The following is a 20,852-nucleotide window of genomic DNA, read 5'->3' on the forward strand; positions in this document are numbered from 1 at the left end:
TGGGATAGTAGAGTGCCTGGCGCCTGGTGGATCTCGGCAGCTGTTGCTATAACGTACTGTGTACCCACAGCTGTTGTAGAAGAATAGACATTTTAAAGACAAAGACCCCTAAAGGATCCAGGTAACACTAATGATAATAGGAGGGCTTCTTTCCCTAAACAACCATAGCCTTCATAAAAGAAAAAAAAAAAATGAACATCTAAGAATGCGGAGAGGAGGAGAAGCAAAAGATTAAAGAGGTGATGATGCTGATGCCAGTGATTGAGCTTTTGGACCAAATTCTCTGAAGGCTAAAAAAATGTTTCTTATACATCTTAAAAATAGATGTTTATCCCTACTGGTTATTTTACAAGGGATATTTTTGGTGTCACTTAATAGACTTCTTTTAAAAGAAATTTTATTCATTCATTTGAATAGGCAATTCACATGGCTGGAATTGTTAAAGGTACAAAGAATATATGGTGACAATCTCTCCCTGCTGTCCTTCCTGCCAACCATCCAAGGCCCTTTTTGGAAGTAGTCACTGTTACTGAGTCTTGGTTTTGGTTTCCATCCTTTAATTTTTAATTTTTTTCTTTTTTTCAATTTTAATTGAATTCTAGTTGACATACAATATTATTGTTGTAGCTTCAGATGTACAACATAGTGATGTGACCATTCTATACATTGTGCAGTGCTTACCCAGTAAGTATAGTCCCCATCTGTCACCATACAGAGTTATTACAATATGATTGACTGTAATCCCTGTGCTGTACATTACATCCCTTTGGCTTATTTATTTTATAACTGGGAGTTTGTAACTCTTTTTTTTTTTTTTAATTTTTTTTTTTTCAACGTTTTTTTATTTATTTTTTTTGGGACAGAGAGAGACAGAGCATGAACGGGGGAGGGGCAGAGAGAGAGGGAGACACAGAATCTGAAACAGGCTCCAAGCTCCGAGCTGTCAGCCCAGAGCCTGACGCGGGGCTCGAACTCACGGACCGCGAGATCGTGACCTGGCTGAAGTCGGACGCTTAACCGACTGCGCCACCCAGGCGCCCCAGGAGTTTGTAACTCTTAATCCCCTTAGGCCATCTCACCAACCCCTTCTCCTCTGGCAACCACCATGAGTCTATTTCTGGTTTGTTTTGTTTTGTATTTAATTAATTAATTAATTTTTAATAGGGGCCCCTGGGTGGCCCAGTCAGTTAAGCATCTGTCTTCGGCTCAGGTCATGATCTCATGTCTCATGAGTTCAAAACATCTCTGTGCTGACAGTTCAGAGCCTGGAGTCTGCTTTGGATTCTGTGTCTCCCTCTCTCTCTATCCCTCCCCAACTTGCGCTGTGTGTTTGTGTCTCTCAAAAATAAATAAACATTAAAAAAAGATTTATAAAAAAATTTTTTTAATGTTTATTTTTGAGTAATCTCCACACCCACTGTGGGACTTGAACCCACAACCCCGAGATCAAGAGTCTCACAGTCTACTGACTGAGCCACGCAGGCACCCCTTGTTTTGTTGTCTTGGATTCCATATTTAAGTGAAATCATGTAGTATTTGTCTTTTCCTGACTTATTTCACTTAGCATGATACCCTCTATGTCCATCCATGTTGTCACCAATGGCAAGATCTCAATCTTTTATGGCTGAGTAACATTCGTGTGTGTGTGTGTGTGTGTGTGTGTGTGAGAGAGAGAGAGAGAGAGAGAGAGAGAGAGACATCTTTATCCATTTATCTATTGATGGACACTTGGGTTGCTTGTATGTCTTGGCTATTGGAAATAATGCTGCAGAAAAACATAGGGGTGAATATATTTTTTTCAAATTAGTGTTTCCATTTTCTTTAGGTAAATACCCAGCAATAGAATTTTGCTGGACCTATTGTAGTTCTATTTTAACTTTTTGAGAAACCTCCATACTGTTTTTCACAGTGGCTGCACGATTTACATTCCCACCAACAGTGCAGGAGGACTTCCTTTCTCTTGTCCTTTTAATACTAGCCATTCTGACAGGTGTGAGGTGTTGATTGCTCATGGTGGTTTTGATCTGTGTTTCCCTGATGATGAGTGATGTTGAGCATTTTTTCATGTGCATGCTGCCCATCTGGATGTTTTCTTTGGAAAAATGTCTATTTGGGTCCTCTGTCCTTTTTTAATTGGATTATTTGGGGTTTTTTGGTTTTGAGTTTTATGAGTTCTTTATATATTTTAGATCTTAAACCCTTATTGAATGTCATTTGCAAGTATCTTCTGCCATTCAGTAGGTTGCCCTTTTGTTTTGTTGGTGGTTTCCTTTGCTGTGCAAAAGCCTTTTACTTTGATGTCCCACTTGCTTATTCCTTTTTTCTTATTTTACACAAATGGTAACGTATTATACATATCATTCTACACCTGGTTTTTTTTGGATTTTCCTTAGAGTGTGTCCCATGACTAAAAAGAACTTTCTCTCTGTTTTGTTTTGTTTTGTTTTTGACAGCTGCACATAAATCTGTTCTATGGTTGTATCATGATTTATTTAACCTCGAAAATGCTATTTTAAAAAATAAAGGTAGAATGTTTTTCTTTGGTCTTTAAAAATGATGGCCTTTAAATTCTGTGTAGGAGATTATTTTAAAATATTTGCAGAGGGACGCCTGGGTGGCTCATTCGGTTAAGCATCTGACTCTTGGTTATGGCTCAGGTCATGATCTCACAGTTTGTGGGTTCAGTCCTCACATCGGGCTCTACACTGACAGTGTGGAGTCTGCTTGGGATTCTCTCTCTCTTTCTGCCCCTCCCCTACTTGCACACGCTCTCTCTTTCTCTCTCAAAATAAACTAAGAAAAAAAATTCCTCGGGTGCCTGGGTGGCTCAGTCAGTTAAGTGTCTGACTCTTGATTTCGGCTCAGGTTGATGGGATTAAGCCCTGAGTTGGGCTCTGCACTGACATTATGGAACCTACTTGGGATTCTCCATCCCTCTCTCTCTCTCTCCCCATTCCCCACTCTCTCTCTCTCTATCAAATAAATAAATAAACATTAAAAAAATACTTGTACAACATTGCCAAATGTTTTATAATCCTGTGTTTGTAGCCCTCTACCTTGGTAGAATTCTAGAGCTTGAAGCACCATGCATGGCAGGCTAGTCCTACTTCCTCCATTTATAGCTCCGCACATAAGACTAAAGCGATAACGTTTTGCCAAGAGTAGCCCAGCCCTTCAGAGCTTTCGTTGTTGTTCGTTTTCAACTATATGAGTACTTTATGAATACGTTCTTCTTGTTTAGAAGAAACATATACATACATCTGTAAGTTTCGGTTCAAGTTCTTTTTCAGCACTATTGCCAGTCGGGTTCTAATCCAGTCCTTTATCCCCCATCCCTGGGAGTCATTTGTTATCAGTTTAGGAATCTTTTTACTTGGCAATTTTCTATGGTAAATATGCATGGACTGGGAAAATACGCCAAGTTATTTCATACATTGTTTTTTTGTTGTGCTTTGTTTTTAAAATTCATTGGAATCATCCTACATATGTTATTCTTCAGTGGACCTTTGTTAACTCTGGGTTATGCTGGGGTCATTCCACATTAACTAGTACGTAGAGCTCTACCTCATTTTACATCTAGGCTGCCATGTTTTGGACAACCCATGGCTTGTTTAGGTGTTTGCCAGGGTAGGTGTTCTTTGGGGGTGGAGTCTGTGGACGGAGTGGTCGTCTTCTGATGTCTCAGGAGTGGGGTCCTTCCCATTCAAGTGACCGCTGGGTGTCTGCACCATGTGCTCTCCCAGGAGGTCTGGGAGCCCTCACTGCCCAGCGCCAGCCCCTGGAACTGGCATTGTTTGACTCTTTAATGTTTGACAGTCTGATGGGTGAGGGATGTTCTCTTGTGAAGGTTTTAATTCTCATTTCTTTTACTTCTGTTAAAGTCTCATATCTATGATCGCTGTCCTTTTTCATGGAGGAAAAAGAAAAATAAGTCTGTTTTCCTACTAGTTGTTTTACCTTCTGATTTGTAGTTTTTAACGCGTTACTCTTTTGTGTGTCGTACGTACTATTGCCAGTGTATTCGCCGTCAGGTTGTTTGTCTTTTATCTTTGTATGTGATTCTGTTAAAAAGAACTTTTACAATTTTGATATAGCCAGGTTTATTCATCTTTCGTATTTGTGACTTATGTATTTTTTTTCTGGGTACAGTATACTTGATTGATGGTATGTGAGAAGGTAGGGCTCCCCAAGCCCCTCTCCTTTTTCAGGGGGTCTGGGATGGAAACTGTGTAGAGGTCAGGAGATTCTCAGTGTGTTGGGGATGAGTTGGGGAAAGGACTCCTCAGAAGCTGAGGGCCTCTGTCTTCCCCTTGCTCTCCTCAGGGCTGGTGGTCCAGGAGATGTTTACTCCTTGAGTGCCATGTGGACCATGAGGTCTACCACCCGGTTGCTGTAGCAAAGTTCATTGTCATACCAGGAAATGAGCTTAACAGAATGGTCATTGAGGCAATGCCAGCCCCAGCATCAAAGATGGAAGAGTGATTGTCACTGTTAAAGTGGAGGACAAACCTGGTCCTTCCTGTAGCCCAGGATGCCCTTGAGGGGGCCCTCCAATGTCTGCTTCACCACCTTCTTGACGTCATCGTATTTGGCAGCTTTCTCCAGGCAGCGGGTCAGATCCATGGATCTGACACATTAGGAGTGGAAACATGGAGAGCCATGCCAGTGAGCTTCCTGTTCAGCTCAGGGATGGCCTTGCTTGCAGCCTTGGCAGCACCAGTAGAAGCAGGGCTGATGTTCTGGGTGGCAGTGATGGCATGGACTGTGGTCATGAGTCCCTCCATGATGCCAAAGTTTTCATGGATGACCTTGGCCAGAGGGGCCAAGCTGTTGGCGGTACAGGAGGCGTTGCTGACAATCTTGAGGGAGTTCTCATAATTCTCAGGGTTCACGCCCATCACAAACATGGGGGCATCAGCAGAAGGGGCAGAGGTGATGACCCTTTTGGCCCCACTCTTCACATGAGCCCCAGCCGTCTCTATGGTGATGAAGACCCCAGCAGACTCCACAATATATTCAGCACCGGCATCGTCCCATTTGATGTTGGTGGGATCTGGCTTCTGGAAGATGGAGATGGGCTCTCCATTGATGACAGGTTTGCAGTTCTCAGCCTTGACTGTACTATGGAGTTTGCCTTGGTTGGAATCGTACTAGAACTTGTAGACCATGTAATTAAGGTCAATGAAGGGATCATTAATGGCAACAATATCCACTTAGCCAGGAGTTAAAAGCATTGCTGATGACCAAGTGCCTAATTTGGCTGAATCCGGTTACCCTGACCTTCACCATGGTATCTCGGGGACATGGCTGGCTACAGCAGAAGATGAGGCTGTCTGTCCAACGGGGAGGAGCAGAGAGCCTCTTTTATGTATTTTTAAAGGCCCAGACAGTCTCAAGATCATCAGTATAATTTTATTTTTACACTGAGATGTTTAATGCATCTGCTATTTTATTTTTGAATGGTGTGACTTAGGGATTTAACTTTTTTTTTTAATGTTCATTTTTGAAAGAGAGAGAGAGAGACAGAGACAGAGAGACAGAGACTGAGCCGGGGAGGGGCCAAGAGAGGGAAACACAGAATCCGAAGCACAGAGCCCAACGCAGGGCCCAAACCCACGAACCTTGAGATCATGACCTGAGCCGAAGTCGGATGCCCAACAGACTGAGCCACCCAGGCGCACCAGGGATTTAACTTTTAATAGTCCTTGTTTTTCTCACTAATTTGAACTTTCAACATAAGTCACTCTTTTTCTGTGTATTTGATGTAGGCCAGGGAAATCTTTCCAATTTGTTCTCCTTTCACTCGTCTCTTCTTGTACAATTACTGTTTGTATGAAGTTTGGAATTGGCTGATCTAGTTTCAGTTTTAAAAATCTTGGGGTGCCTGGGTGGCTCAGTCGGTTAAGCGTCCGACTTCAGCTCAGGTCACGATCTCACGGTCTGTGAGTTCGAGCCCCGTGTCGGGCTCTGGGCTGATGATGGCCCAAAGCCTGGAGCCTGCTTCTGATTCTCTGTCTCCCTCTCTCTCTGACCCTCCCTCGTTCATGCTCTGTCTCTCTCTGTCTCAAAAATAAATAAACGTTAAAAAAAATATATATATATATTTAAAAAAAAAAAAGAAAAAAATCTTAAGAGAATTTTCCTTGAGACCGCATTGAATTGATAAATTTGTTTCTACTTGGGCATTTCTCTGCTGCCTCTCAAGGATACTCTTCTTTTGATGATTAGAATTTCAATTTTATCCTTTCTGTTCACATGGTTATTACTCAGTGCTATGGCTGTGTTGTTCACGAGTGCTAATGTTGTCCATAATCACTTTTTGCCGCAGATTATAACTACACCAACCAAGGCTTATCAACTTTGGTCCCGACCAGTACCAAAACTAAGCCCCGAAGCAGGGAGCTCTGGCCCTGTGCATGCTCAGAATCCCAGCACATTAGATGATAATATCTTGAATGAGCCAGTTCCACCTGAGATGAACGAACAGGCTTTTGAGGCCATTTCTGAAGAGCTTAGAATGGTGCAGGTAATGGTTAGTTTTAGAAAAAGCAAGTAACTAGACATTCATTGAGAAACTCCCTGTATCATGTTAACTCTAATATGTAGTGTTCAAATCTGTGTGGTATTAAAATTGTATCTTGTTAAACATGGGTGTGTGAAAGCAGAAATCAGCCTGCTTTTGCTTGTTCTTTTTGTTTGCTCTGCGGTATTTAGCAAGTCCCACTCTCTAGTCTCCTCAGGTTTTGGCTCTCTCCTATATGAAGAGACCAGTCTTGTCCCCAGCTTCAAGTTCCAGAACTGGTTTATATAGCACAGTACTGTATCTGCAAAGAAAATTTAAATAATTGAAAGAATCTTCTTATAGATCAAATTGCAGACAGTTTTTGATGTATTTGAAAGAACATGTGAAGTGTGTTTATCTCAGAATTCTGGTGATTTATTTTTTCAGAAAGTTTTTCTGCTGTTTGACAATACTTAGAGTGAGCCAGACTACCCTCAAATTCCAAAAGTTCGCCCTTTCCAAGGCATGGAGGCCATTCTTGTAAAGTCACTCCATGCAGCCTTGGGAAAGCTTCTTAGAAGTCTCAAGATGCTCTATGATTGATTCCATTGAATCATTTTTCCCCTTTGTGTTTCAAATTATCCGCTTTGATGGACCACAAGTGTAATTCTGAAACATAAGTCATTAGTGTAGTCTTTGGAAATTGTTTTCTGGCTCCAAACTGGCCTTTGATATCTTTGTCTATGTGAGGTTTTGAATTTTATTCTATTTTATTTTATTTAGTGGAATGTTTGCGATTTCCACTGAAAAGAATTTTTGACAACTCAAGTTTTTGTGTTGCAGGAACAAATGAGTGCCCTTCAAGTCAAGCTGGATGAGGAAGAGCATAAAAACCTGAAGCTTCAGCAGCACATTGACAAACTGGAACATCATTCTATACAAACGCGGGAGGTGAGACCCAAGAGCAGGGCCTCAGAAGATGTATGAAACAGATCCTCAAAGGAAGAGTGTTACAAGAAGAACAGGACTTTGCAAAGCCTTTGTCAAGGCTCATTTGGGTTGTATTCTTTATTGTGTTACTTCACACACTGCTCTGATAATGACACATACCGCCTAGGCTGAATTCTAGCTCACTTAGTGGACAGTGCAGATAGGGCCCTTGCTCTCGGCTTGGAACAAGGCAGGGTAGATGGCCCAGGTGCTTGCAGTGGCCCTGCCTCTTTGTTGGTCTTCCTCACTGTAGTTCGTGGGAACGGCCGACTTTCTTCTGTCAGACACCTGAAGCTAGATTTTAAAAACAGAAACAAGGTAATGATTTGGAGAGTATCTTAGCATGCCGGTATTCCCTTTTCTAATCAATTTATCTTTTTCTCAAAGCTTTTCTCGTCAGAAAGAACTGATTGGACCAGACAACAGCAAGAGCATCTCTCACAACTGAATGTCCTTGAAAAGCAGCTTCGGGACGCTCAAACTAAGAATGAGTGTAAGTTCGAACGGCTGGGAGCTTTGTAATCTGAATACCGTGACTCAGTATCTTTTGACCTCTATGAGTAAATCTTGCCCCTATGTTGTTGGTTGTTTTGTTTTGTTTTTAATTAGATGACCAGACTTGGGTCTGCAAGGCAGTGGTAAGTAATAGTCTCATATCAGAAAGGGTGCTTTGCTTCAGGACTGGTCATAAACAAGTGATCGAACTGGTTGCTGAACCTTTTAATACTGCTTTGAAGATGAAGTGTCTTGAAATCATAAGACGAATAATATTTTGACAGTGAGAAAATAAAGAATAACTATGTATTTGTATGTGTCCATAGAGGTGGGAGTATCATTTGATTCCCAATTTTTTGCAGCTTATTTCTCCTTTCATCAAAGTGTTTGCAGCAGTTTGTAATAAAGCTAAAAGGCGGCCATTATGTTTTCTTTGATCTAAAGAGTTACTTGATGTCACCTCCAATTGGAGTTTTCTTAGAAGACCAGCAGTGTTTAACCCATTTTGGAATGTTCTGGTGTATCACCAAAGGGTTTTCAATAAGTAAGATTAGGTCACTTAAAATATGTTAAATCTGTTGATTTTTTTTCTCCCTTATATTAAAAGTTGCCATACACATGCCTCAGGAGAAAGTGGAACCGTCAAGTGACCTGCAGATCAGGGACAGATGTTAACCCTTTACTTTTTTTGTAGAAATATACCAAAAATCATAAACGAGGAGGAATAAAATAGAAATCTCTGTGCCCCTAGGTACCTACCACTTGGTTGGTCAACATCTTAAGATTGGTCTCTCCAACTTGTTTTTGCTGTTTGTGTGGAAATATCCATCCAACCTCTTTGTCTACTTTGTTAAAAAAAGTGTGTGTGTGTGTGTGTGTGTGTGTGTGTGAAGAAACCTGTTGAGGATGTATTTTGTTTTGTTTTTTAGTTTTGAAAAGTGAGGTGCATGACCTGCGAGTAGTTCTTCACTCTGCAGACAAGGAGCTGTCTTCCATGAGGCTGGAGTATAGTTCGTTCAGAGAGAGTCGGGAGAAAGAGCTGAGTAGCCTCTCTGATCGACACGCGCACACGCAGCTCCAGCTGGAGAGCGTCAGGTAGAGTTGTTCTGTTATGCTGTCCCGTCGCCTGGTTGGGGCCTGCAGTCCAGGACTGCTCGCCATGCAAGTGCTATAAACCCAACTCGAACTAGTTAAACAAAAAGGTAAATTACTGGCTCACAATAACGGGGAGGCCTAGAGGGGATTTTGGTTTCAGGGGCAAACTAGACCGAGTCTCAAAAGATACTGTCAGTGCACATTTCTCTCTGTCTCTGTCTCTCTGTCTCTGTCTCTCTCAGTTCCTGCTCTGCTTCCCTCGTTACGTTGCCCTTACTCAGTCCTACTATTGAGAGCCTTCCTCTCTGTGACGGGGAACAGATCGCCTCAGACCGCTGCATATTCTCTTAGCGTAATGACCCCTGTGATGAAATCCTCTGTCCCAGAAGGCATGTATCAATCCCAGGGAAAATCTGAATTGGTTTTGCCGGAGTCCTCTGCTTACCTGCGGACCAGTCACTTCCCAGGGGTTCGAGGGGATATAGGCCCAACATAGGTGATGCACCTTTTCCAGAGGGAGAGGTATGCTCTTATTAGAAGAAGGGACAGTACAAGGTAGAACAGATCAGTAGTTGTCACTGTTGTCCACAGTAACTTGTCAGAGGCTGGCAGGAGTCAGTGCTGGTAATCTTGAAATAAAGGAATGACAGATGTAAGGGGTTTGTTTTTACTACTCTTTTCCTTGCCAATTTCAACCTTTTATAAAATCATTTTGTGTTTTGGTTGCCGTCGTATGGGTCCGTGGCAATAATTTAATAATGGACATTTGGCACGTGATACTGTGAGCATGATACATGTTGCAAAGGTTTAAATCTGCAGTTTCTACGTGTTTTCCGCACGAGGAATTAAAATAGAGGAAGAAAATTTGAGATCTGCAGACCGGATTCATCCATAAACATGTTTTTGCTGGATCTTCCCAGTGTGGTTTTTAAAAAGTTTAGCATAGGGGCGCCTCGGTGGTTCAGTTGGTTGGGCATCTGACTTGGGCTTGGGTCATGATCTCATGGTTTGTGAATTCAGGCCCCGCCTTGGGCTCTGCTGACAGCTCGGAGCCTGGAGCCTGCTTCGGATTCTGTGTTTCCCTCTCTCTCTGCCTGCCTCTGTCTGTCTGTCTGTCTGTCTGTCTCTCTCTCAAAAATAAACATTTAAGAAAAAAGTTTCGCATTGCATTCTTTTTTTTTTTTTTTTTTTTTTTTTTAAATTTTTTTTTTCAACGTTTTTTATTTATTTTTGGGACAGAGAGAGACAGAGCATGAACGGGGGAGGGGCAGAGAGAGAGGGAGACACAGAATCGGAAACAGGCTCCAGGCTCCGAGCCATCAGCCCAGAGCCTGACGCGGGGCTCGAACTCACGGACCGCGAGATCGTGACCTGGCTGAAGTCGGACGCTTAACCGACTGCGCCACCCAGGCGCCCCTCGCATTGCATTCTTAAGATTGAGAGCTTTCTTGTAAAAATCCATCTTTCAGCATCCCCTGAAATCCCATCCCTGCCCCCTGAATGACTCCTTTCCCGTGAGTTGGGCGGGCGCTGTCAGCCTCCACTGCCCCTGTTTCCCCAGCACCAAGTTGCCATTTGTCATCCCTGGTGCACTGTTGTTTTTTTCTTACCAGGCATTTGTGGGGTTTTTGTTGTTGTTGTTTTTAATCTTTATTTATTTTTGAGAGAGAGAGAGAGAGAGCGAGAGAGCGAGCATGAGCAGGGGAGGAACAGAGAGAGAAGGAGACACAGAATCCGACGCAGGCTGCAGGTTCTGAGCCATCAGCACAGAGCCCGATGCGGGGCTTGAACCCATGAACCGTGAGATCATGACTTGAGTCAAAGTCGGACGCTTAACCGACTGAGCCACCCAGGTGCCCCACCAAGCATTTGTTTTTTTTTTTTTTTTTATTTATTTTTGGGACAGAGAGAGACAGAGCATGAACGGGGGAGGGGCAGAGAGAGAGAGGGAGACACAGAATCGGAAACAGGCTCCAGGCTCCGAGCCATCAGCCCAGAGCCTGACGCGGGGCTCGAACTTACGGACCGCGAGATCGTGACCTGGCTGAAGTCGGACGCTTAACCGACTGCGCCACCCAGGCGCCCCTTTTTTTTTTTTTTTTTTTTTTTACAGGCATTTGTTTTTAACATCTGCATCACTGACCCTAATCTTGGCTGTGTCATAAATTAACTTTGTGTGAGTTTTTTGGAAAGGTCACTCCACTTATCTCGTTGGATTTTAATTTCCTCATGTTTATAAGTCATTTGAACCAGATCTAAAATATTAAGAATCCACTATATTTGACTATGTACTTAAATTCTGTCTTAAAAATAGCGAGTACTTCTTTGCTTTTTAAATTTGATATAATTTTTCTCAGTGTCTCAGGTTTAACTCTCTTGCTCAAACCGAGTGTATCACTCTTTGGGCTGCTTATACTCTATGGCTCCACAGGTGGTGAGAAGGCCCCTGCGTGAAATAGCCCAATACCGCTATGTGTTCCTTGAATCATTTGGCTGCTTTCTATACTCAGTTTGTATCATAAATACACACATCTCTCCTCTGGTCTATTGTCTGTATGCCTCTCTTTAGCAATTGATTTATACCACTTTGGTTTTTTTTTGGGGTTTTTTTTTTTTGTAAGTTTATTTGTTTTGAGAGAGAGCACACATGAGCAGGGGAAGGGCAGAGAGGGAGAGCGAATCCCAAGCAGGCTCCACGCTCTCAGCACAGAGCCCAATGCAGGGTTCAAACCCACAAACCGACCATGACCTGAGCCGAAATCAAGAGTCGGACGCTTAACCGACTGAGCCACCCAGACACCCCCGTCCCACCTTGTAATGTGCCACTTCTGCTCTGCTTTCAGCAAGTAAAGCAGATGAATCCCTGCCTAATCTGGTGACAAGCTGGGACATCTCTTTTGGATGGTGCAGAGTCAGGTTCATTGTTCACTAGTTCTTGGCCGAGCCCTCGATGTTTGGGCCTGTCACAGCAGGTGCAGAGCAGAACGAGAGGATGAGAACCTCAGAAGCGGGAAACAATAATCACGTGAATTAAGAAATGGTTCTTTCTGAGGGAGTTACTCTCTTGCTCAAACCAAAGCCACGTTTGCCATCTTAAAATCTTCCTAGAATTGAGAGGATATGTGATGAATGAATAGAGGTGAGGTGTCAACAGAATTAAGTGAACGGCCATTTCCTAGCTTACGTAAGGAAGGGTTAGGTCTGGAACTCCCTAAAATGAATCCACGACTCAAAATGGCCCACGAGTTAAACATGTCTGGTTGAGACCATGGGAGGCAGAATGAGGAGGTATATGGCTCAAGCTAACATGCCCACCCTGTCTCCTCCGGCCCCGTCACACCGCTCTGTGGTCCATTGTGTGTCACGTGTTTGTGCATCGTGGGCATCCCACACACGGTCACGTCAGTCAAGGCTTCTGTAAGTTGGGCACGGTCTGTAGACAGGAGCAGTGGAACTGCCGGTGATTGAACTCGCAGAACTACATTTGATGTTTATATTGACCATTGTAAAAATGTTTTCCTGATAAAGATTAGAAAAGGAAAAGCTTCTTGAGAGCAAAGCCTGCCTACAGGATTCCTATGACAACTTACAAGAAGTAATGAAGTTTGAAATTGACCAACTTTCAAAAAACCTCCAAAACTGCAAAAATGAAAATGAAACTCTGAAATCAGATCTGAATGTAAGTTAAGAAAGGTATTGGTTATTGATGAATTTGTCCTGAATGTGTGATTGTTCCCTGGAGCACAGGGCAAGGCCTGTTTATTGACCTCTTCCTAACTTCTGTACTGGCCCCTCGTGCCTGCCAACATAGAAGGTACTTGATGTGTTTGTTGACTGTGCATTGCTAGTAACAATTTCTTAAAATCTAATATAACATTGTCTTTTAGAATTTGGTGGAGCTTTTTGAGGCAGAAAAAGAACGCAATAACAAATTATTATTACAATTTGAAGAAGATAAAGAAAACAGTTCTAAGTGAGTGCTATTTATCTTTTCCATTAGTTGACTAGAGTATCATTTACTATCACATTCTTTATCTTGAGTTGTTTGGGTTTTTTTTTATTGCTGATGCCCTGTAAGGTTATTTTTTTAAAACATTCCAAAATGAATATCCGATTCTTTTGTATAAGAGGCTGTGTAGAGAAACTTAATTTTTCAAAAGCATTCAGGAAGTAGCTATGCTACTTTTGAAATGAATAGCAGTTGATGGTGATCAGAACTCTGGTCCTTCTATAAATAAATCTCGGTATTTTTATAACTGGAAGGTGGGGACTGATTTTTATTTCTGTCTCTACTATTCTTTTTCTAGCTGCTCTGTTTTTCTCTTGGTCCTTTAATATGGAATGCCATTGTCCTTCTTGCCTATCTCTCCAAGTTCTTTTCCTTGGTGATCTCTGTCAGTCTCTTGGCCTCAGCCAGCAGGATGATCATTACTGTAGCAAGAGGAAGTATTTGTTTATTCAGCGGATACCTGTAGAGTTTTTAGTATGACTCGGCTTCTCTTCTAGGCCTGGGGATACGGAGGTAACTACATCTAGTGGGCATACATCTTAGCTGGGAAACAGTTAACCATTTAGTTGTTCAAACACTAGGTGATATCCAACAAGCCAGGCACTATTCTGGTAAGTGCCAGAACACTTATTTAGAGGTAAGGCAGTGAACAAAATATCCCCATCCCCGTGAGTTTCACATTCTAGCACAGAGAGATAGGTAATAAACACATGCTTATGTCAGCAAGTCCTGAGTGCGCCAAAGAAAGAGAAACTCGTAGCACAAAGATAGGTTCTCTTTGGTTTGTTGAAGAAATGGGTTCAGATCTTGACTCCTGCTGGAACGCAATGCCTGATGCCAAGCGTGTGCCAAACAAAGTTCCGTTGCCGTTCACGGAATCTCTTCTGTACAAATGCACTCACTTCCTGTTTCCATTGGATGAAGTCATGAGTAAAAAAGATCATTCTTTTCTTTCAGAGAAATATTAGAAGTTCTTGAGGTTGTGCACCAGGAGAAACAGAAAGAGATAGCCAAATGCGAGCAGCAGGTGAGTGATCTGTGCTCTTAATTCTAGCCTTTGAGGTCTGTAACTCCCGGTCCGGTGTCTGGAGAGGTGCATTATGAACAAGGTTTCAGCTCTCAGGTGTCGAAAATAGGTAGTAAAAATAGATGGGCTTTTTGGTTGGTTGTATTATTTTTGAACTCTTGTTTTTCTAACTCCTTGGAAGGCTATAATCATACTTTGTTGGTGGCCCCCTGGTGGAGACCCACAGAATCAATGCCTTTTAACCCAGCTTCTCCTTTTCAAGTGTTCCCTGATGAGCACCATACAATATGAAAAGGAGATTTCAACTTCTTTTTTTTTCCCCCCTATATGTGTATGTGGTTGGCTTTGGAATTTAATTCTTTTTCTAAAAATAGTTATTTTTCCCCATAGATGGCAAAAGTACAGAAACTGGAAGAGAGTTTATATGCTACCGAAAAAGTAATTCGTTCTCTGGAAAAGTCTAGAGATGCTGACAAGGTTGGTAGAGGTTGAAGCTGAATCCTCTTTATTTTCTTCATAAGTGAGGCTTTAATGTTCCCGTCCCCTGCCCGCAGGGTGACTGGTAGCTGGCATTCCTGTAGACACTTAGGCCTTGTTTGTCTTCCAAGGTTGGCAGAGAAGGGGATCTTCTATTATTATTATTATTATTATTATTATTATTATTATTAATTCTCCATGTAACTTCAAGAGGAAACTGTTCTACTACTTCTGATGGCACTGTTTCTATTTTTATTATTATTTTATATACTTTTTTATTTTGGGGTGGGGGTAGAGGGAGAGGGAGAGAGAGAATCTTAAGCATGCTTGATCCCAGTAACCATGAGATCATGACATGAGCTGCAATCAAGAGACGGATGCTTAACCGACTGAGCCACCCAGGTGGCCCGCTGGTGGCACTGTTTCTAAAACCCATCCTGCCTCTCTTTACTAGGCTGCTGTTAGTGTGAGCCTTTCTGGTTGACTCTGAGTCCCATGATACAAACTGTCAGATTTCTGGTGTGTTGTCTTTAATTAGGATAGTAAATGAAATATGCATGTGCAAGTATAAAATTAGGTATAAATTTCTTATATGCCTACCTATAATTCATTCAGAAAAACCAAAGCAAATGATTAAGTAAAATAGAGTAAGGCCATTAATATACAAACTGATAATAATATAATGTGATGTATTTTGCTAAAACAAAATGGACTTCTCCTGTTTTCTTTCGGAGAGGTAAACTGTTGTTTACCGCAGTAATGGTCTCCTCCTTAATGTCATTGGGTGTGAAGACATTGTTTCTCTCCTCATCAGGAAGTTGTAGCTGACCTCATGAGCCAGATCCAGGAGCTGAGAACATCGGTGTGTGAAAAAACAGAAACCATAGACACCCTGAAGCAAGAACTGAAGGACATCAGTGTAAGTTCTGTAACCGACAAGATACATTTGAGCACTTCCCAGATTCTTCAAGAGTTTGACAAATGCTACACCAGAACAAAAGGATTGCTGTGGTCAAATCGGTTTGGAAATCCTAGTCAAAGCCTCAACAGGTTTCTGGATTCGCAGAACTTACAGAGCTTTTAATATGCTGACCCCTGCGAGGCGGTGCCCGCTGCCGCCCTGCTCTGATCGTCCCGCCCTGGCCTGAGTTCAGTGCTCTGTGTGCACCGATTGGGAATTGCTGATCAGAAGCAGGCCGGTTGTAATCTGTGATAGTTAAGGGTATGTGGTGTTCCTTCGTTGCTTTGAGGAAAAACAATGACACATTTTGGTTAAGTTCAGAGACATTCCTTGTATAGCGAGTGAGTTTTTCCATTATTGGACTTTCTGGTTTCCTCAAGTAAGTATTTTCTACGAGTAACTACTTTCCCCCTCACGCGTGCACATATCTAAGTTGAATGTTGGTGCTTCCTCCTCACCTCGGGTCAAGGTGAAGTTTTTTTGCCCACGTTGGTCATTCCTCTGCTACAAAGGGAGGTTGCTGTTCTCACGTTTGTTGCTGAAGGCAGTTTCTTGATAAAGGTGTGATAATAATTTATTAATATGGGGCGCCCAGCTGGCTCAGTCGATGAAGAGTGCGACTCTTGGTCTCTGGGTCGGGAGTTTGAGCCCCACTGTTAGGGGCAGAGATGACCAAAAAACAGTAAGAAAACCTGAGTGGTTTTTCACCGCTCCCTGTGGGACTTTTTGACTTCTCTTTACCATTCATGCACTTACCCTTCCATTCGTTTGTCCAATAAATAGTTATTGAACTATTTGTGTTAGTCTCATCATCACCTCGGAGCTCAGACTCCTTCTTGTTATTTTAGTGAAAAAATAAGCACAGGAAAGCAGACAGCTCTTACAACTTTCTTTCTGCAGTGCAAACACAACTCTGCTTTGGCTGACAAGGAAGAGAGCAAAGTGTTGATTAAGAAACAGGAAGTGGAGATTCTGGACCTGAAAGAAGCCCTTAGACTGAGAATACTCTCTGAGGACATAGAGGTACATGTTAACACATCCTGACTCTTTTTTGCCTTTTTCCTTGTCAATGTTTGTATGTGTATGTGTGTGTGGAGGTTATTAATGAAGAAATAGAGGGCTTTTTAAAGGGACAAGTCCTAATTAGAGCCATTTTCCCATAGGGTAGTTAGGCCAGTAATAGATAACACTAAAATTGTTATACTTTATCCAGTTGACATGCATTCATTTGTGCTAACACCTGGTAAGTTCCTGTAACTGACCCTCTTCCCAAAGGGGAGCAGAGTGGCCACTGCGTTTACTTGGTGGAGTGGTAGCAGCAGGGAGCAAAGAAAGATCAGGTTAACAGGTTAACCAGCTGAGGTAGGTTTTAGCTAAAGTGGGTTTTAATTTTTCGTTGTTGGTGTAAATGTGTCTATTTTTAAATGAAGCAGTACTGGGACGCCTGGGCGGCTCAGTCAGTAGAGCGGCCAACTCTCCATCTTGGCTCAGGTCATGATCCCAGGGTGGTGAGATTGAGCCCCGAGTCAGGCTCTGCGAGTCAGGCTCTGCGTTGGGCATGGAGCCTGCTTAAGATTCTCTCTCCCTCTTTCTCTGCCCCTCCCCTCCACGTGCGCAAGCTCGCGCTCTCTCTCTCTCTCTCTCTCTCTCTCTCTCGCTCTCTCAATAAGTAAGTAAATAAACAAGCAAGCAGTACTGTCACATGGCTCAAAATTCAAATTACATAAAGCAGTAGATATTCTGTCATGTATCCTTCCAGAGATTTTTTTTTTTTTTTTAATAAATGTTTATTTTTGAGATGGCGAGTGTGAATGGGGGAGGGAGAGGTAGGGGGACAGGGGATCTGAAGCAGGCTCTGCGCTCACAGCAGAGAACCCGATGTGGGGCTCGAACCCGTGAATCATGAGATCATGACCTGAGCCGAAGTTGGCCGCTTAACCAACTGAGCCACCCAGATGCCCTACTTCCAGAGACATTTTAGGCAAATCCCATATACATTTAATTTTCTTTTTCTCACACAAATGGTAACCCACCATATATACTACTCCGTGGTTGCTTTAGAAGTAAAGCTTTCTTGCTAAACTATGCTATCCATGAAAGAAACGACAAATATTTATTGAACCCACCTACCATTTGTTCTTGCCTGGAAGAATGACTGAAAAACACTGTTACTTACGTCAAAATCTGCTATCTACTTTAAGAGTTAAATGTATCTTGATCTAACAAAGGATCTGGGAGCACAGGAAAGGGAGGAGGGGAGTGACTGTGCCAAAATCGCAGAGCACTTCCCAAAGGAGATAGTATTTGTACAAGGCTTCGCTAGGGAGGGGGCTGTGGGTGTTGGTGGGGCCTGTCCGGCTGTGGGGGGGAGAGCTGAGGTGGAGACGGATGGAGTCTGTGTCACGGAGCGTCTCCAAGAGTGTCGGCTGCATAGACTTCAAGCCCAGGCCAAAGGCGAAAAGGCCAGAGCCCAGAAGTGGTGGTGGGAATATTGGCAAGCTAGAACTGAGCAGTGCTTTAGAAGTTCAGCAGGCAGTTGCGGGGTCCGCAGGACGTGTGCCGTGGCAACAGCAAGCAGAGTGGGTGCCGAGGGCTCTAGCCACAGTGACCGAAGACGGTTCTTTGTATGTCTGAGATGGAGAAATAGCGGCCTGGGGAAAGTCGGTGAAACACACGGTGTATGCGCTAGTTTTGAGCTTTAGAACCTGTGGGGATAGATCTCCAAGGCAGATTTACCCAGGAGTCTGTATTTCTAACCTCCTGTATGCCAGAAAGGACTTGAAGCTAACACACCTGCAGTGCAAGGAGATGAAAATAGACAAGGACAGTCCAGGCCGCAGCAGCACAAGACAAGAGTAAAAAGCTGTTAGGGCACAGGCTGCGGAGCTGGCTGCTTTGGAGTCTGAGTCCTGGCTGTGTGACGCTTTGAAAGTTACACTTGTCTCTGCCTCATTCGTCACGTCTCTGGAGCAGAGATAACACTGCCGCCTAGTGCCTAAGAGGAGGTGAAATGAGGTGACACATGGAAAGGGCTTGGGAACTGACTGGCAGCTTGTGAGTTGCTCAGTCCGTGGGAGCTGGCAGTATTTTTAGGAGGTGAGTTGGAAAGTTTGTACACAGTGTCAACTGTACTTCAATTAAAAAAAAAAAAAAAAAAGAAATTTAGGGGTGCCTGGGTGGCTCAGTCAGTTAAGCATCTGACTCTTGATCTTGGCTCAGGTCATGATCTCACAGTTTGTGAGATTGAGCCCCACGTTGGGCTCCACGCTAACAGTGCAGAGCCTGCCTCAGATTCTCTCTCTCCTTCTCTCTCTCTGTCCATCCCCCCACTCCTCTCAAAATAAATAAATAAACATTAAAAAAAAGAAAGTGGAAAGTAGCACACAAAAGTCACACCCTAAGGTCTTGTACAAGTATAAAATGGGGACTAAATCTTCAGCTCCACACTGCCTGTTGCCCAAGTGTGGAGGGAAGCCTGGCTGTTTGAGTGGGAGTGGCTAATGATGGGAGCTCAGTACAATTCACCTCCAGGCTCTTCCTTACTCCCTTTGTCTCCTGTGTCTTTCTTGTTCTTCTCTTAAAAAACGTGTGACAGTGCATATTGAAGTATCTTAGATTCGAGGGGGATCATCCCACAGTCACTTCACGTTCCTCCTTTTACTAATCACCTGGCTTCCTCAGCTAACGTATTTACAACTGATGACAGAGGGGTCCTTGCCTTAATCCATAGAAGAGCTTTTAGGTCAGAATACTCAAGAAAGGACAGACACACCCTGGTGGTGAATGGATACAGGAAGGTGCATGAGCAGCTCCCCCAGGAAGAAGATAGTGGCTAGAAACCTTGCTAAAAGAAGTGCGAAATTAAGCACAAAGCTACCTTTTGATCTTACAGCTAGTAAATATTAAGATATGCAGAGAAGGGTGATTACTGACACTTGTGATGAAGTTTAAGTTCAGCCTTTGGGGAGGTGGTCTAGTAATACACAGCCTTAATTTTTTTGCATATGCTTCGAGTTTGCACTTTTTAGAAATTAGCCTAAAGAAATAATCTAGTAGGGAGGTGCCTGGGTGGCTCAGTTGGTTAAGCATCTGGCTTCTGCTCAGGTCACGATCTCACGGTTCATGAGTTCGAGCCCCATGCCAGGCTCTGTGCTGACAGCTCGGAGCCTGGAACCTGCTTCGGATTCTGTGTCTCCCTCTCTCTCTGCTCCTCCCGCGCTCACACTCTCTCTCTCTCAAATATACATAAATGTTAAAAAATAATTTTTAAAAAAGAAAGAATCTAGGTATGAGAATATAATGCATATGATAGTGAAAAATTCAAATCAGCCAAAGTATTCAGTGATGGGCTAAATTGTGGTGCATACTTAAGATGAACTCAAGCCCGCCCAATGAAAAATGATGTGATAAAAGAATGAATATGTGGAAAAGTGTTTGTGATACATCAAGTATGTGTGTGTGTGTGCATGTATGCCTGACGTATTACCAACATTTTCCACATACTTTTATATCCTATCATTTATATATGTACGTACATTTTTTTAGGTGATACACATATTAATATATATCACATATACCTGTTATATGCAGTATTATACATGTTAACATATTTATAGTGATATAAATATGTATACGTACATATATACATGCACATTTGGAAAGTTAGAGTAAGCAGATTCTGCTCTAACTTGATAGGGATTACATGCTGTGTACACAGGAATTATGTATGCAACCCACAGGACTTCTAATTCTCTCTGCCACTTTCCATCAAGCTACTCCTCTGAGACTCTGATGGCCTATGACAATGTATCACTACCTGGTGACTGCCCAGCCCCTCCCCAGCTGGCTGAGGGGTACCCATCTTTATAGCTATTTACCTTCTAATGTGTAAAGGACTAGAGTCAATTGGTCAGACAGCAGGTAAGCTAGGGACCTGTTTCTGGAGTCCTCATATGGAAAGAGTGATCGATCAGCTTTGAGATCCTGGGGGTCAGAGGAAATGTTCAGTATTAAGCAAAAGGGGTGGAATGCACTGGAACCCCAATTGGGATACCTGTAGGAATTTCCTGTAATGTTTCTCTTTAGACCTGTTCTTAAATGGGGTGACTGGGTGGCTCAGTCAGGTAAGCGTCCGACTTTGGCTCAGGTCATGATCTCACTGCTCATGGGTTCGAGCCCCACGTCGGGCTCTGTGCTGACAGCTCAGAGCCTGGAGCCTGCTTCGGATTCTGTGTCTCCCTTTCTCTCTGTCCTTCTCCCTCTTGTACTGTCTCTCTTTGTCTCTCAAAAAATGAGT

At 42.9% G+C, this 20,852-nt stretch overlaps 1 protein-coding gene and 1 pseudogene across 6 annotated transcripts in view; one reads left to right on the forward strand and one right to left on the reverse strand.

The window, feature by feature from the left end:
* The window catches only part of KIF15 (kinesin family member 15), a 77,516-nt gene that overhangs the window by 43,867 nt on the left and 12,797 nt on the right, over positions 1 to 20,852 (forward strand). For all 6 annotated transcript variants that reach the window (XR_009609600.3, XR_009609601.3, XM_060630775.3 and 3 more), the window contains 10 exons: positions 6,329 to 6,526; positions 7,346 to 7,453; positions 7,880 to 7,985; positions 8,917 to 9,082; positions 12,611 to 12,761; positions 12,970 to 13,055; positions 14,049 to 14,118; positions 14,509 to 14,595; positions 15,410 to 15,514; positions 16,457 to 16,579. Coding sequence is in view for 4 of the 6 variants with exons in the window: in XM_060630775.3 (XP_060486758.2) it covers positions 6,329 to 6,526; positions 7,346 to 7,453; positions 7,880 to 7,985; positions 8,917 to 9,082; positions 12,611 to 12,761; positions 12,970 to 13,055; positions 14,049 to 14,118; positions 14,509 to 14,595; positions 15,410 to 15,514; positions 16,457 to 16,579 (1,200 nt within the window). In the remaining 2 variants the exon portion in view is untranslated. The remainder of the gene's footprint in view (positions 1 to 6,328; positions 6,527 to 7,345; positions 7,454 to 7,879; positions 7,986 to 8,916; positions 9,083 to 12,610; positions 12,762 to 12,969; positions 13,056 to 14,048; positions 14,119 to 14,508; positions 14,596 to 15,409; positions 15,515 to 16,456; positions 16,580 to 20,852) is intronic.
* LOC144614128 (glyceraldehyde-3-phosphate dehydrogenase pseudogene) lies at positions 4,345 to 5,289 on the reverse strand (annotated as a pseudogene).

Source organism: Panthera onca, chromosome A2 (genome assembly GCF_046562875.1).
Source record: "Panthera onca isolate mPanOnc1 chromosome A2, mPanOnc1 haplotype 2, whole genome shotgun sequence".
In the NCBI taxonomy this organism is placed as follows: domain Eukaryota; kingdom Metazoa; phylum Chordata; class Mammalia; order Carnivora; family Felidae; genus Panthera; species Panthera onca.